Source organism: Apostichopus japonicus, chromosome 16 (genome assembly GCF_037975245.1).
Source record: "Apostichopus japonicus isolate 1M-3 chromosome 16, ASM3797524v1, whole genome shotgun sequence".
Classification (NCBI taxonomy): domain Eukaryota; kingdom Metazoa; phylum Echinodermata; class Holothuroidea; order Aspidochirotida; family Stichopodidae; genus Apostichopus; species Apostichopus japonicus.
This window is the reverse complement of record NC_092576.1, coordinates 2,821,930-2,839,818: the sequence shown is the minus strand read 5'-3', so window position 1 is coordinate 2,839,818 and position 17,889 is coordinate 2,821,930. Positions and strand designations below refer to the sequence as shown.

General features: G+C 35.4%; 1 protein-coding gene across 2 annotated transcripts in view; it reads left to right on the top strand.

Annotated features, from left to right (window-relative positions):
• The window catches only part of LOC139982036 (EF-hand calcium-binding domain-containing protein 4B-like), a 43,994-nt gene that overhangs the window by 6,093 nt on the left and 20,012 nt on the right, over positions 1 to 17,889 (top strand). Inside the window, exons 2-8 of one of the 2 annotated variants that reach the window (XM_071994536.1) lie at positions 342 to 623; positions 3,433 to 3,754; positions 5,535 to 5,685; positions 9,788 to 9,859; positions 16,040 to 16,186; positions 16,767 to 16,857; positions 17,572 to 17,739. In XM_071994536.1, coding sequence (XP_071850637.1) covers positions 3,493 to 3,754; positions 5,535 to 5,685; positions 9,788 to 9,859; positions 16,040 to 16,186; positions 16,767 to 16,857; positions 17,572 to 17,739 — 891 coding nt within the window. In that variant the 5' untranslated portion in view covers positions 342 to 623; positions 3,433 to 3,492. The remainder of the gene's footprint in view (positions 1 to 341; positions 624 to 3,432; positions 3,755 to 5,534; positions 5,686 to 9,787; positions 9,860 to 16,039; positions 16,187 to 16,766; positions 16,858 to 17,571; positions 17,740 to 17,889) is intronic. The other variant, XM_071994537.1, reaches the window with a different exon arrangement.

The window sequence follows — 17,889 nt, the reverse complement described above, 5'->3', positions numbered from 1 at the left end:
GTGCCATACATAGCCCTGTTTATGTGGGGAGTTTTTTGTCTTGCAGCTAAGACACATGTATGACTCTAGACGCACACTACCGTACATGGTAGTAAAGATATCCAGTATTCTACTGAACCCCTGGACAGCTAGCAACCCACTCCCCCACCCCCTCCCCTCCCCCACCCAGCCCACCCCCACCCACCCATAACAACGGACATCCTGTGGAGGTCATGCATCTTCCATATAAGTAGGTTATGAACCCAGAGCTTCTGGTTTCCAACAATATAATTAGCATCAATTTGTTGTTTATTAGTACATGTACTTAAAGGTTGTTTTTTTTCTTCAATTTTCTACTGTAGATGTGATGTGTCAGATTCCTGTTCCATTACGAAACAGTCAGCCATAGTATACCTTGGTGAGAAGATACTGTAGCCTACATTAACTACATTGCTCAGTGAATTACTACATGGTTATCAATGGGCCATCTGTCATAGACTGCTTCAAGTTTTAATACACAAAATGACACATTCACTCTCTTCTGATGAAAGATTAACGGAGGCTCTCTATCCCGTGGTGGAGATTTGCATCTGTTGAGTTGGCTTGTTCAGGCTGTTCTTTTCCAACTTAGTGAACAACTTCAGGTGAGGATTGTAGATATTTGATATATTTTATAATGAGCTGAATTAAACTGCCACTTATTTCATTGTACCCCTGGCTGACTGTTTGAGAGTGTGATGTTGGAGATTTGCATGGTGCTAGGTTTATGGAAGAGCTGTGACCAGATTTAGGTACCCACGTGGCCACGTTACACCTATTCCCTGGCCACTTTCTCCCACTGTTTTACCTTACAAAAGTCTTTTACCTTGTTGATGTTAAGTTTTGGGTGTTTTATCTAATGTTGTGAGTTTCTAACAGTTGAGAAACTCAGCCGTGTTTCTCCTTTCTAGTTTCTTATCAATTAATTTCTTTTACATAAATTACATAGCAAATTTAGTATGTTTACAAAATAACCTGGATATGGATAGAGGCCTGTACTATAGTATAGTACCCATTCACATTATATATATTACACAGCAATACAGTAGCTAAACAATATGTTGAGAGGCTATACTGTACATAAATGCACTGTCATGAACGGTAACTCTACATAGCCAACAAGTTGTTCTGCATCGGAAATTGGATAAATTGAACTTTTTTTTGTTTGTTTGTTATAATTCTATTTGAATCGCTCTCTACGTTGTATCTTTAAAGAACTATACTAAATAAGAGGATAAAAACAAAATTGCAGATACACACTGTGTTTTAGTTGTATTCAGACTTAAGACCCCATAGTTCTTTCTTTTTCCATTGTTCTAAACCACATACTCTATAAACTTATCAATACCCCGTAACAATAGATTTCTTCTGAGGTCATGGTGATTCTTTTCAAATGACACCTGAGGACTTGTAATTCCTTTCTTCAAGTTTCTCAGTCACAATACAAATCAAGTGTATATTATACACAGGCGCACAGACACACGAATGAACAACAAAAACAACACAGATTCAGTTATTTGACACATATATTGTATACTGTCATTTGAAGTTTATTAAAATCCAATATAAATACATAAAATATTTATAAATATAATGTGAAACAATATCATAACAAACAATATAGAAACTGTACAAAATAATACAAAATCATTCCACAAACCTAACAATATTTAAATATATAAAATATATATGTAAATGTATTTACTTTCTCAATTTTATCAGTAAGGCCTTTCAGAATTGTTCTTAGCAGTAATTAACCTGATTAGTAACACATCAACATCCAGGTGATATCTTGTTTTCTTTGCTGGTCTGTATAGTACATACCAGACATGAACAGCATAGAAAATCTGAGGTATTATATTAAAAACTTTTATTCTGACTTTAACATACACACAGTATGAGGGGTGTCATGATTTTTTTTTTCATTATATACTTACTTTGCTCGATATGATCTTCCCATGAAACTTGCAGTTGTACACCTACAATTATAATTACTACATTCTATTCATGAGAAATCATTGCAACTACCTAAATAAGTATCATGACTAGTGAATACATTATTATCTTCATGATTTTGATAGCCCGGTTTCTGGAATTATATCTCCCATCGAACTAAAAACGGGTTATCTTGAATATGGTACCTACAAAGTTTCTACTGCAATTGTGTTTCCAGATAATTGTAATTTCACACCGTTTACTGCATACTACAGTAAAAAGCTTTAATCCGGGCAACAATTTCCTTTAATTATCTTACATTTTTTGTTCCTATGATTTTAATGCATCTTCATGTACAGTTTGCTGATTTATTTACCTACCAGCAAACGTACGTGTATAGATTTACAGACAAGCCAATACCAGCACAGACGTATTCAATTTTAAGCCTGTCATCGTCAATATTTATTATTCATTGTCCTCCATCGAAGATCAAACACAAATCACTGAACAAGTTTATAGTATAAACTGTACTGTTATTGATATTATAATATCCCTGTCATTGGTCGTGTCCATATATCATAATCTCAGTCAATTGAGCAAGTACTGTATCGTGAATGTACTGTAATTGATATTATAATATCACTGTCATTGGTTGTATCCATATATTATAATCTCAATCATTTGAACAATTTAAATTAAATATCAACAAAATAGCTGGAAACGAGTTTAAATAGTGATACAGTGCCAATTAGTTCTAAGGTAAAATTTTCTTCTGAACCAATCAATTTACGCCACTTTCATTAAACGTTGTGTTTGTTTATTATTAACATTGTGCTAAGGTACCGTACTACATATCTGTATTTGAAGGACAGCTGCTATGTAACTACTGTAGTATTAAACCTACTAAAAGGTGTATTATAACACATCTAGATTCTACATTGAGTACTGGAGCTGTACTTGTGATTTAATGAAACTGTTTAATGTACCACATTACAGTCCAACTGTACATTTCTCAGTCAGTACTGAATGTATTACATATGGGACTTTACTGTACATGTACATACATACAGTAATGTATATGCATAGCACTTGTACAGTATTAAGACTGCAGACATGTATGTACCATGCACTATATTCAATTGGTCTGTGTAAATAATTTACAGCTTAAATTGGATATTTGGAAGGACCTAAATCTGTAGCAAGGGTTGTAGAAAGAGTTATTATATGATTATTATTATAATAATGTAATTATCATTATCATTTTTGTTATTGTTGTTGTTGTTATTATTGTTATTATTTCATTGTTATTTGTCATTTTCATTGCTATTTTTATTGTTATTGCTGTTATCATAATTTATAATAATAATGAAGCTATCATAAGGTTTTGTGAAGGGTTCATTTCATTTGGCAAATATTGTGTAGGTAACTTATGAATAATCATGAATAACTGAGCTTCCATTTCATTCATCTCTCCACCAGGTACCATACCAGGCTGTACCCCATTTCTTCACCTCCTCCTCCTTCCCCCTTTGATCAGCCATGGAATCACCGTACAGTCAACAGCTGAGCGAGGAGGCCACGCCTTCCCCGGAGGAGCTCAAGGCCATGATCGAGGAAAAGGCGAGGGAGCTCTTCAAAGTCTGCGACGTGGAAGAGAAAGGCTTCGTCAATAAGCGGGACATGCGTCGACTGGTGGGAGAGATCCCAGGTCACGACGAAGGTCAACTCGAGTATGTCTTCGACTCTTTGGACTCAGACGGTAACGGATTCCTGACGCTGGAAGAGTTCACGGAAGGATTTGGTTAGTAGTTTAATACTGACATTGTGGAGATAAATATACAAAGAAATATAGAGTGAACTTAACTTCACTTCCTGCCTCCTTACAAACTCAGAACTCACACTGTACCATGCCTCTAGAGTAGGGTGAACTTATTAGGTACCGTACACACTCAGTGACCGGTCACGTGACTGGTCAATGACCCTCCTCAGTGCCACCCAAAGTGCCCAGAAGTACATTTCTCAGTGGACACTTGAGGTCTCAAGGATTTTTCTTTATACCTGGTAGCCATAGATTAGACATCTTTTTGGTGTGTTTAACACCTAGCTAATCTTTTCTGAAACCCTACTGAGTGGCAAATTAAAAGTATCCTTTTTCAAATTTGGGTTTTTTTTCCCCGATATTAAACTTTTTCAGATCTCTAGTTCATGGTGTGAATGCTCGATGCAGATCCATGGGTATTGATCATTACAGTAGAAGGGAGGGAGAACTTTTCAAATTAAAGTTTGTGTTTCAAAACCTTTGTAACATTCCATAGCTCATTATTGCTATTAAAATTTAATAATTGGTTTATAAAATAATCATACTGTATATGAGTGCACCAAGGCTTCTACAGCATTTACAGTTTGGGGTTTTAATTCCAAAAGATGACAAATTTCGCCTATCTTTAAACTTGATTGGCATGAGGAAAGTGAAACATTCGGCCAAACAGTGTTTTGGTGTTTGTTTATGGGTATCTTTTTTTTCTATTTCCTATCAATTGAAGAGAAATAGTAGCTGGAGATTGTGTTAAACTCCCTTAAAGACCATTGAATCCAACCAACATTTCATGTTGTTCAGTCCTACTCAGAGTGTACATGTTGTCGGGTTAAAAGTCTTTTTCTATTTTGTATTTTTTTACCACGTTTCTGCTGCCGATGGTAATGTTCCTCTAGGGGACCCCAAATTGCAACAAATTGCAAACCCACGCAATACCTTCCCACATGTGCAGGGTAGATTGTGATGAAATAATGCCTGCAAATTCGTACTTGGTATTCATCATACTTTTTAAGAAAAGTCACCCAGGAAAGAACCTGGGCACGAAAACCAAACTACCGAACGACTGATCTGCTCTCAACCCCAGTGCCCTTGCATCGGGACTGTGACTGTGATCATCGTCAGGTGTGCATCACCATTCCCCTCGAAAGGGAACAGATACTACACCTGATCTTAGCCAAAAGGCCGCTAACTCATGAATATTAATGAGATAAAAGTTGTCGTTGCAAAGAGCATATACATACTATGTAGTTACATCACCTTACCAAGTATGAATTAATTCGGACATGCCTATTGAAGAGATATTGACAATTGATCTTAGCATTAATTTGGCACTCTTTCTGGCTGCTAATTTGGCCGGTTGTGCCACAGTAAAACTACAACCCTGTGCTACTACGGTATTGATAACATATAGTGTGCATGATATGTCTGCAAACTGTATAACATTACAAAGTAATTTAGTGTTAGCATTGTGTAACAGTTTGCAAGTCTTTGAAATTATATTAATACCTCTCATCAATACTAAACATAACTAGTATGCCGTAAGTGTACAAAACAAATTTTGTATGATATTTTAGCTTTAGGATATTAGATAAATAATTCATATTATTCCTCGCAGTAAGAACAAATATTGGGTTATCATTCTAATTTTCCACTTATTAAGGGTGATATCAAATGAAAGTTTGAAGTATATACCAGGACAAACCTTATATATTTACTTTGCCAAAACTTGTAACTTTTCTTTGTTTGGTTCTGTTATCCCCTCCAGGTGGTTTTCTAGGGATAAACTCCACCACAGAGGAACCGTCTGAGGACCCAGGGATGTACGAGGTACACAAGATGGACCAGGAGAATGATGCCATGGAAACAGACTTCCGACAGGCTATGGACAGTCTTGGTGCTAATGAAATCTTTACAGAGTAAGAATTATTTTAAATTTTAAACTTTTAATGCTCTCTGGGTTAATTGTAGACTGTTGAATGAAAGAAACTATAATGTATGGTTAGGTATCAAACCAACTACAGAAAAGAAATATTTGAACTCTCTTAAAGTTGTTCTCTTTGTGTTAAGCACTGAATGTCAACCTAATCAGTATAGCTGCACAGGACTTGAAAGTGTAGGGTGGGGGGGTGGGTAGGGGATAGGGGGCTTGAATTCAAAATTTTCCCTGACTGATTAAGGTAAGGGTATGTATCTTTACTCACTTTCTAGAAGTAAAATTAGGATTGGACATAGAGAGGGGTGTAGCCCGCTGGTCGGTGAAGCAGACTTACACATAGTGGGGCCCTCCCCCAGAAAGAAAAACTTAAAAATGTTTAGATGTTCAAAGGTGCATGCTGAGGCATATTTAAACTATAGGTAAGGTCATGACAGTTCTAGGTATAAATGCAAGGCTGTGCTAATGAAACACTCTCGAAATGTAAAGCAAATCCCTCAACTGAACATTTTTTCTCCTCCCAATGAATGGGTGTTGCCCCCTCCCTTTGCACACACCACTGGACCAAACATGAGGTGTTAACTAATGAATTGCGCTCAGCAAACTGAAAACAAAAAGGACAAAAGGAAAAGCAGACACCAGCAAAAGTAGTGAATTTCTCCATTTGGAGGCTGATTGTTTGAGTAACAGAATGTCTAAAATTAATATTTTGAAAGTCCTGATCAGACGAATACCGACACGCTAAAGGCAGACTAGATGACAGTTCTAAGTAGAAATGAAGTTTGTCTTTGCAAACTTTAGGACAGAGTGCTTTGACTTTGGGCAGAATATTAGTCTTGATTTGTAACTTAGGCTGACAGCAGTGAATTTTAATAATCTACAAAATATCGAAATGAATTTTTGCGCCTAAAAATGATCCTCAATAGAACGAGTAGAGCTAAATTTACCGGTTGTTACAAAAAATTAAAACCAGGTCATACCGTAGAGTAGCCAAGACTGTTCTTTTTTTAAATATTACACAGCGAAAGGTGAACATTGTACTTTCTAAATCTGAAAGCATTCACGGTGAAAATCATTGTAATGTGACACGTTAGGGTATTAAAGATTAATCTCATATTTATGATTCTACAAATTTTGTTAACAGTAAATACAGATCCATAGTAATATTTCATATAAACTAGTAAGGTAGATGCACAGCCTGTAGGAGGCAAGCAATGATTTATAGGGGTTCAAAATAACCAATTTAGGACTCTACAATTCATTCCTTAAAAAACACAAAATCTCTGTTCTGTACTTAAAATCTTAGAGCACATGAATGTACCCTTGGTTGTAACCTTCCAGGATTGGGTTACATCTGACGCAACTATTTGACAAAAGGATTATGGCGTTCGTTTGTTCCTGTTTGTGTAAACACGAGATGTAAACCAAAGATAAAGTTGTTATTAAATGCAGAGCTAACTTTGATAAGCCTGGCAAACTTTGCTTTCTTTTTGCTTAGTATAAAACCATGGTTTTGGTGGATATAGTTTTGAGCTTCAATTTTATCCCCAAATCTTTGCATCAGTTTCGTCCTGTCATCCCTCCTTTCTACCGCAAAATTTCCGAAGAAAGTTTCCTTGTTATTGGCACAGTGAATAACAAACAATTATTACTATAAATCCTTATAAGTAAGTTAAATGAACAAGGAAATTTTAGTCAATGGAAAAAGAGTAAATAATTATTTAAAAAAAAAACAAATTTCTCATGAAATCGGTTCCCTGCTGCTTTCTGGGTTGTATCGAATGAAACAGGGGCATCATTCCTGGTATGCAAACGGTACTGTGGCTTCTGAATTGCGCCCCCAAGCAAAGAAATGGATATTAAGGGATTGTGACCATCTAAGGGCTGGATGACTCAGTTGGTAGACAGAGATTAGTGGTCAGAAGCTCGTTCTAGCCATTAATGTCTTTGCTCTTTCCCATAACTCCTTACGATAACATTTCGAGGGGAGTGGGAGAAAGTTAAACTGGATTTGTCCATAGCAACCCGCTGTTCATACAGACTATGAAACAGTCTTATTTGATTCAATTTCAACTTTTATTATATCCCTGAAACCTTAAATATATTGCTCTGAGGAAAAGTGTAAACATGAAGAGAAAGTAAAATGAAACATAGAATGATGACAAAATGAACAGAAAGGTAAAATAATTTCCATAGAATGTGAAAGAATGTTGAAAATTCAAAACCCTCTAAAACTACCAATTAAAGTGAAAACTTTTTAATATGGCAGGATATCAGGAGACTTATTTCGGCTTATAGCAGTGTGAGGTAGTTTCATCTGTCCAACAGGGATAATTGACCGGTCCGGGTAATTATCATGATTGATTAGTTTTATCAAAAACAGAAATTAAGCAAAGTAGACTTAAGAAGACATTGGTAGGTTGAGGCCAATAGATGCTGGTTGTCTCCTAAAGTAAGACTGGTTTGTTTAGTAATTATAATATTGAAATCGACATGTTTAAATCTGCAACTACCTACTGCATATGGACAAGCTAGTTGACCATTAAACATTACACCAAAATCTACTGATCAATACTATAGCCGTAATACTTATATCAATGTTGAACAAATTATGTAGATAACATATACATCGTGTCTTGCTACCTTCTTCTTAGCTTCATAAAGAAATTATATTCATGAAAGGGATGATGGGGAGGGGGGTTGGGGCGAGTATTGAATACAGAAAATTAGACCTCCAAATCTCTGAGATAGCATGATAGTTGTTACAAGATATTTCCTATCTCAATATCTGCTAAAATTCATGCAGAAAATGCCATTCTCATAAATCTGTATCATGTGTGCAATATCTCATTTACTTAGAAGTACAATTAAAATAGGCAGCTAATGAGTGATTGAATAAATAAAGATCTGAACATTCCTTTATTAATTTTTTTTGATCAATAATTTAACAAAGTGATATAAACGTACATTCCAGAGCAAAGATGTTTACACTGTATTGTGTTGTTCATTGAGTAAACATGTTTGTTACTTCAAATATTTCATATTCCAATATATATATGCTAACAAATATTTAATAATTAATTTAGTAGTAATACTTTAATTTTGAAGCTTGTGAATTTCGTTTAATATGAAATGACTTGGCATGACAAAAGATTGTGTCTTCAACCACTTTTAATAACATTTAACAACTGAACTAGATTGCAAGGCTTTTTGATATTAGATGTACCACCTTAAAACTATATTTCAGATCATTCTTTTTATGATTAATTAATAAATTTCAAAGTCAGACAATATGAATTTTACTCTAAAGTGATCTTAAATGTTTCCATTTTGCAGCTCCCTTAATATACTATGATTATAGCTATACGCCATAAGCACATCACATGACCTTCATAGCTGTCAACAGTTTTTTCCTTACCCTAGCTCACACCTCCTGGACAATCAGATTAAAGGATGCTAATGTGGCTACAGCTTTTTTCATGAATGTCACCTCTCAAGGCTCGCAAAAGGCAAATTCGTTCATAAGCTTTTGCATTTTCACATCTGTTTGGTTCATTCGTTGGTGCCCTGGGCTTCGAACTGGAGCTTGAATGTAAAATATGTGTTAAAACGGTACTCTCTTGTCAGTAAATGATAAATGTAATGTAATTATGACATCTGCTATAATGGTGTCACCACTGAACTCTCCATAGAATCCTTTGATTAGCTTTCGTAGAACTAACTGCTGCTCGACACCATTGAAACACCGTACAGCAGTGTAGAACTGTACTGCTTTACACCGTTTAAACACCATAAATCAGTGCTCTATACAGTAGATATACTGTAGTCCCTGTGTTTACAGTGTAGTGCTACATGTTTTAGGGCATTTAGAAGTTTGAAGTTAGTCATAACTTCAGTAAAAGACTTACCTTAAAAACCAACAAGGCTGTGTCTTTTTCTCCGTCGTTAATGGCAATCCTTGCTCTGCAGTGCTCAGCAGTTCATGTGTGTGTGTATTTTCGTCCTTCTGGCAAAAGCTGCATTTGTCAAAACGTTTCTCTCTTTTCTGATTTGTTTTCTCTCCTTCACCTTCTCCTCAAAATTAGAGCAAATGACCCCATAGGAGCAAGTTCTTCTTTAGACTCATCACAAGTCAATGATGACATTTCAGTAGAAAGGTACCTTGTTTTATGTACTGTACTGTTGTACCTCATGAATGTTCACCTAATCCATACTTACTGTAATCATGCATTTATACCATCTATGCATTCATACTATCCATACTGTGCATTCATACTATCCATACTGTGCATTCATACTATCCATACTGTACATTCATACTATCCATACTGTGCATTCATACTATCCATACTGTGCATTCATACTATCCATACTATGCATTCATACAATCCATATTTCTTACTCAAAATGGTATGTCACTGTACAAATATATTATACTTACAAGTACATGTATTTACCTGTCACTGTACACACACACACATATATCTACCTGTACATACTTGTACATGTATATAAAATTATCTACCTGTACACATTTACCTGTACATATATTAACCTGTCACTGTACACACACACATATATATATATGCCTGTACATCTATATCTACCTGTATATACCTGTACATATATTTACTTGGCACTGTACACACACATATTTATATACCTGTAATGTTTGTATATTTCTGGATTTATTAACTAACTACAATTTCAATTATATTTACTGTCCCATGCTTCACTGCATTAATGTTACATGGACTATAACAGCTTTGGCATTGAAAAAAAATAAAAGTAAAAAAAAAAATAACATTAATTAATTATCGATACATAAATTCACTTTATAAACAAACATTTATCATTATCTATTTGCAATTTAACCAGATATTCAACCTGCACAATCACCATCTTAATGACCACATCAATCATAAAATATGTATTAAAACAAATTTGGTCGGACTTACAAATGACCTGTATGCTGTCATGCTTAACTCTGTTCTATAGCACAGATTTTCACCCTCCTATATATACTTTATTAATAATGTATCACCAATGCACTCTATGAATGTTCTTCAATAGCTACTTGCGTGCTTTCTTTCCAAAATATCATCATTTCTTGCAAACTATTTTTATAAAAATATATTAAAAAGATGCACTCTTTTTCTTTTGAAGAATGACTTTAAAAATAAGTTTATCATGTGCCATGACACAAATTTTTTTGTCCGCAGTAATGTTCGTATATATGTCAATTAATTATAAATATGCATGTGGATTCAGATCGTTGCATAAATTATTTTCTGATTATTTTGTTTTCCTGGTAACAATAAGAGTCAGTATAACAACATTCTCATTGTAATTTGTAGAGTTGTTGTGTGGTTGAGTTGAGATGGTGGTATTTTGAAACCTGGCATATATGGAGCTGGGAGGTTGTAGGTTGCAGACCCGGCCTGCATCCATTAAATGGGTTCTCCATCCTGGCAAAAAGGAAGGAGGTTTTCCCATGGATCTGAAGCACTCTTCCAAACAAGAAGAAAATGCAACATTACCTGTACTGTAAACAATTTAGCTTGGATAGCCACCTGACATGCAGTGTATTTAGTGTAATAGTTACTATACAAGCCATTTTGACTTCCCAAACAGACTTATGTGGCTGGTTTTTGACAGTGTGGTGAGGCAGAGGTCACCACAATATCATAAAACATGAATCCCTACACAATGGCATTAATTTGGTCCATCTATTATGCTGATTTAAGGCTAATATTAAGTCTATATATTTTTCAACTGCTTTATTTCATGAATAAAAGCATCCCTCCAGCGTATGATCTCACACAGGTATGGTATCTATAGTGTAGATTGAATGCGATGTATCATTGTGTTTGGTGTATATATTGTAATTTGAAATTGTCGACACATATTATGCTACCTACAGATGCTGTGCTCCTACGTTGTGTGTGTGTGTGAACATAGTATTAATATTTTGTTTGCTCTGAAAACATAAGTATCCATTACTACTCCATTGTGCAGATGGTATAAATTGATACATGTATGGACTTGTGCATGTAGTATGTACAGTGTACTGTACTGTGTGGATATATTCTGTTAACTGTAAATTGTTTCTGTATTCTGTTCTCTATTACTGTATAGTACTGGATATACTGTACGTACTATGCAGACAGTATATATTATACATCATTGCATAGTAATGAGGCACAATGCATAGTAATCGATGTATTCTGTGCACAGTAAATTGTGTATTCTGTTCTCTATTACTGTATAGTACTGGCTATATATATGTACTATGCAGACAGTATATATATTAGACATGTGCATAGTAATGAAGCACAGTGCAATGTAATGGATGTATTCTGTTTACAGTTACTGCATGTATTCTGTTCTCTATTACTGTATGTACAGTATATACTGGATATATATATTGTACGTACAGTACTATGCAGAAAGTATGTTAGACATGTGCATAGTAATGAAGCACAGTGCACAGTAATGGATGTATTCCATGTTCTGTATCTGCATGTATTCTGTTCTCTATTACTATATAGTACTAGCTATATATATATAGGGTTTATATATGTACTATGCAGACAGTATATTATACATCATTGCATAGTAATGAAGCACAGAGCACAGTAATGGATGTATTCCATGTTCTGTATCTGCATGTATTCTGAACTCTATTACTGTATAGTACTGGCTACATATATGTACAATATGTACTATGCAAACAGTATATGAGACATGTGCATAGTAATGAAGCACAGTGCAATGTAATGGATGTATTCTGTTTACAGTACTGCATGTATTCTGTTCTCTATCACTGTATGTACAGTATATACTGGATATATATATTGTACGTACAGTAGTATGCAGAAAGTATGTTAGACATGTGCATATTAATGAAGCACAGTGCACAGCAATGGATGTATTCTGTTTACACTACTGCATGTATTCTGTTCTCTATCACTGTATGTACAGTATATACTGGATATATATATTGTACGTACAGTAGTATGCAGAAAGTATGTTAGACATGTGCATATTAATGAAGCACAGTGCACAGTAATGGATGTATTCCATGCAGTATCTGCATGTATTCTGTTCTCTGCATGTACAGTACTGGCTATATATGTAATATGCAGACAGTATATTATACATCATTGCACAGTAATGAAGCACATGCAGTGCACAGTAATGGATGTATTCCATGTTCTGTATCTGCATGTATTCTGTTCTCTATATAAGTCTATTACTGTATGTACAGTATATACTGGATATATATAGAAGACAGTTTATATTAGACATCATTGCATAGTAATGAAACACAGTGCACAGTATTTACATCTATGTATTCTGTTTTCAGTACTATATGTATTCTGTATTCCTAATCCCTTCCACCATATAAATGAACAGTACATACTTTGCAGACAGTGTACACAGGTAATTCAGGTAGGTGTTTCTTTGAATTAAATATGTATGGTATTAATCTACTGTAGCAAATACATGGATACTCTATTTAAATTCGTTCTGCACATTAATACACATTAATCTGCACAATATATAATGTAAGAGTCATTCAATCTGTGTGTCAGTACACGCTCTGCAAAGGTGCACTAACAAATATAGTATAGAGGACCAAGATCTACGGTGGTCATTCAAAACATTCAAATTATTTAATATATAAATGCACTTGGTGAATACAGAGTCATAGTAGCATCAGGTTCCCTGTAATGCCCTGTATTGCCCTGCAATTGCCCTGTATTGCCCTGCAATTGCCCTGCAATTGCCCTGTATTGCCCTGCAATTGCCCTGTATTGCTGTGCAATTGCCCTGTATTACCCTGTAAGTGCCCTGTATTACCCTGTAATTGCCCTGTATTACCCTATAAGCCCCTGTATTGCCCTGTAATGCTTTTCAAATGTGCTGTATTGCACTGCAGTTGTGCTGTAGACTCCCTGTAGTTTCCTTTTATGGATCAACAAAGTTATTCTTACAGTTATATTACTCTACTCTCATCATACAGTAGTTATAGTATAATGTACAGTAGTAATCTATGGGACAGTGGGTGTGATTGCGATATATATCCCGTAATTCACTTTGACAAATTACTCAGACATTTAGGAACCACTCCCATATTTTAGGACTCTTTCAATAAACTGCTCTCACGTTTTGTTGACATACAGAGATATTGAACAGCATTTGAGCTACTGCTTGTTGAACATCTACAGAACAAAGCAAATGTCATCGCATAGTATAATACAATACTGCACTTTACTTTGTCATCTCCCGAAATAGCTGAATATTTACTTTATATGAGGATGAACGATTTTAGCTAGTGGACAATCTTCCTTGTTTCATCCATGAACTGTAGTTAGAGAATCCTTTAAAGGGAGAGGGGAAGTGGGATGGGGGGGGGGGCTAATAGGTCAGTCAGAAATTACTGTCTTCTCTCTGTCTTTTTATCTTTGCTGATTAGTGTCTGTATCTAAAACAAAAGAGATTTTAACTTCATATAAGAAGGAGGCTCCCTTTTTTCACAAAGAAGGATATCCTTTGAAGTTATAATTAACCATCCAACTCTTCTGAAGACGATTAAAGCTAGGACCAGTACTGCATCAATCATTTTAAAAGATCTGAATGATTTGACCCACAGACAATGTTTCTCTCTTTATGTACATCAGATTGACATGGGTAAAATTTGATACATTATGCTGATATATATATTGTAATGATACACACACATGTACAGAACATGCACATTACAATGAAGAATTTAATGTTCAAATGTTGCATAGCAGTGGCGGAGCTAGGGGTATTGGTCAGGGGGGGGGGGGGAATGGTCTGTAGGGGCGCTTTCGACACTATCTATGCGGAGTGCCACCACAGGTTGGCGCGGAACGTACAGACATTTTTTGAGTAAAGATACTCCCTAGATCGCCGGAAATGACCTTTTCCGGGCCTTGCTAATTTGCAGATAAACGAAGAATAAATAGGTGTCATCGCCAAATTACATCAACAAAATGTGACAAATGTCAATAGGTAGATATTTTTTTTGAAATTTGGCTCTTATAAAATACTATGATTCCTGTGTAAACACCTGCTATGCATCTTTGTACACTTGTATAGCATCTGAACCATTCTGCACAGCATTTTGTGATGAGATAATGGATATATATTATTCCCTGCAGTATATTGTTTGAAACTGATCACCTTTGATAGTAAGCATGTGCTTTCTTTTCTATTGTCAGCCATTTTTGTCAACCGTACAGTACCTTTATGTACAAGTGTTTGTGTCTATGTGTGTTATCTGCATTATAGTATGTTTAGCAAACAATATCTGCATGCTTTTCTAAAACCCAAGAAAAATGTTCTGATACAGAGTTATAATTGTCAGTTCTTGTTCGTATGAAATTTTATAACCTTTTCTGTCGTTATTGACATTTGTTTCAATATCGTTGATACTAAAATTCCTAACCAAGGCGGTTCTACAATCTTTAGCTCATCAAGTTTTATATTATTATTTGTATTATTGTTTTTCAAATAAATTAATTTATGCAAATTTTATGCAATGTTTACCACATTTGTCTTTTGATCATGTGCACCCATTGTCAAATTAGTCTATTTACTGTATATTATTACTTCGTTATATCTGAAGCAAAATAGCTTGTGCAAAGACGAACGCAGGGGCGCAACCATGTACACATTTAGAAACCCCACAGTATACAATAAGGGGTGGTTTATTTCCCCACTCCCCCCCCCCCCAACTGGCAGGCAGAGTAATGCCAAAAGTCCTAGCGGACAGTATTTAAATATGACATGTCAAGTGCAGTTCATTACCTAAACAGTTAAAAATGTCCTCCAAATTTATTACAAAAGTTGCAAACTATATCATCATTTCACATCTATCATAATTTCTGAAAGCAGAGGGGATTGCTCCTCCCCCTCCCTTAGTCCCCTCCACTGGATGACATAACATCTTACCCCCCTCCTTCTAGTACAAAAATGGTGGTTGCGCCCTAGGTTACATGCCAATGAATCAGTGGTAACGGTTGGCAGCGTATACTGTAACAAGCCATATGTAGATTTGTGTGTGTTGAAGCAGGATATTGATTGCACAATATTACACTTTTGAACTATGGTGACCCTAAAGTACATGTATGGAAGCTGTTAATATCCATGCAATGTGCTGACGTTGCTCTAAAATAAATTTGAATCCAGTAGAGGGATATTTTCTGCCAAATGATAAATCTCTATTACATTAATTACTTATTAAGTTTTAATGGCTTTTAGGGTATTTAAATGTTGTCTTCAATCCATGTTTATATCTACAGACAAGATCAGATTAAAGGCCTTTGGACGAAACTGAGGCAGGAAAATCCTGACCTTTTGGGCAACTTTGAGGAAGTCCTTCAGAAGGTCTCTTTTGACATCAGGACCGCTACAAGTAGCAAAGGAGAATTGGAACAAGTCTTAAAGAGGTAAATTTAACAATAAGATCCATTGTACTTTCACACAAAGAGACTGCAGCCTTGAGGAGGATATTAAACAGCATGACTTGTATTCTTTGGTATTATTTTAGTATTCATTGCAAAGTTTCTCTGCTGTTGTGTTTCCTGTAACAGAGATACTTTATGCCATTGATGGAACTATAATTTGTTTTTACATATTCCTTATACAACCTTTGATTGTAATTTGCTTCATTGTCAGCTGTACTGTGACTATTTACAAACACTTTGAAAAATATGCCATTTAAAAAGCAGAGGTAATTTGGACAGTATTGGCAGTCTTTGAAACCACATTCAAATTTTCATATATAATCTTTCAAACAGAGCAAGATTTTTCCTTCGTGTGTTTGGGGAGAGTTGTTAATCCCTCAGATCTCTCTGATAGAAGTTATGGGTAAATTTTGTTGGGAGTACTGCTTCTGTAAAATTTCAAAAGATTAAGATTCATATTTCAGCAAACGCACTCTAGCTTAGGTGCGCTAGAGTGGTGAGCAAATCCTATGTCGGTACAACCGCAGAATCAGGTTCGTGTAATGATTTTTTGTTTTCTCAGCCGAAGCACGAACCATGAGGAAGAAGTCAGCAAACTGTACGAGGAGATGGAGAGACAAATACAAGGAGAGAAAGAGAAATTAATTGCCCAGGTAAGACAACAATTAAAAAATAAAAAAATAAAGAAACTTTTTGGATGCACGACTTGAATTTGCTGCATAAGATAGATGCAGACACAAGTACTGTACTATCTGTCTCCTCTTCTTTAGGGTAAAGTTGCTCGTTATTAAGAACTGTCGAGAAAGTCTTTTGTCCTGCTTTAGATCTGGGTTTGCTGGGGGTGGGGGGGGAGAAGAGGAGGGGGTGGGGGTGTTAGCAAAGACATCGAAACTGCAAAAAATGTGAAAAGCTGGATCATATTATTTGTAGTAGCAACCTTCCTTTACTGATTAAGTTTTAATCATGGTACTCTTGCAAAGCCCTTCGAAGTAGAAAATAAGGGTATTAGGGATATGTTACAATCATTAAAATCCCAAACCGTTTGGATTAGATAAACGCTACAAAATCTTACAGAAACGCACTATATAATTTAGCGCTAAAATTTTGTGAATCTGTGTTTGAGGGTTTGAAATTTGTTTTGTAAATAACCTTTCTATATAAGGTGCTTAAATATTTGCATTTGTGTAGCAATTCGCTATACTAAACATAACAAAATAACATTTCTGAATTGAACAGAACTTTAGCAAATTCGTCCTTATGTTTGCCATGCTCTTTTCACATGCTGCTGTGTATGTGACATTACAACAACAAAATAATCAAATGTGGGAAGTTTTTCACTACTTTTCCTGTCCATATTTTACTTTTAGGAGAAAGAGAGAGAAAAGAGGGATAAAGAGGAGATGGATGCTGAGATGAGGAGGAAGGAAGAATTACTCCAGGAACTGCTCCAGAAACAGACAGAATTGGAGGTCAAGCTGTCGAAACTCAGCACCACGGAAAAACAAACCAAAGAGCAAAAGGATAAATTAGAAGAGGTTTGTTTGTCTGTAAACATTTTTGCTGGTCTCTGTCTTAGTTTGAATGTTTGTAGGTAGCATTAGAGATATTCTGGTGAAGTGAAATCCAACAATTTCGGATAAGAATACAAAAACTGTTCTCACAATGTTTTCTAGCTGGATACTGCA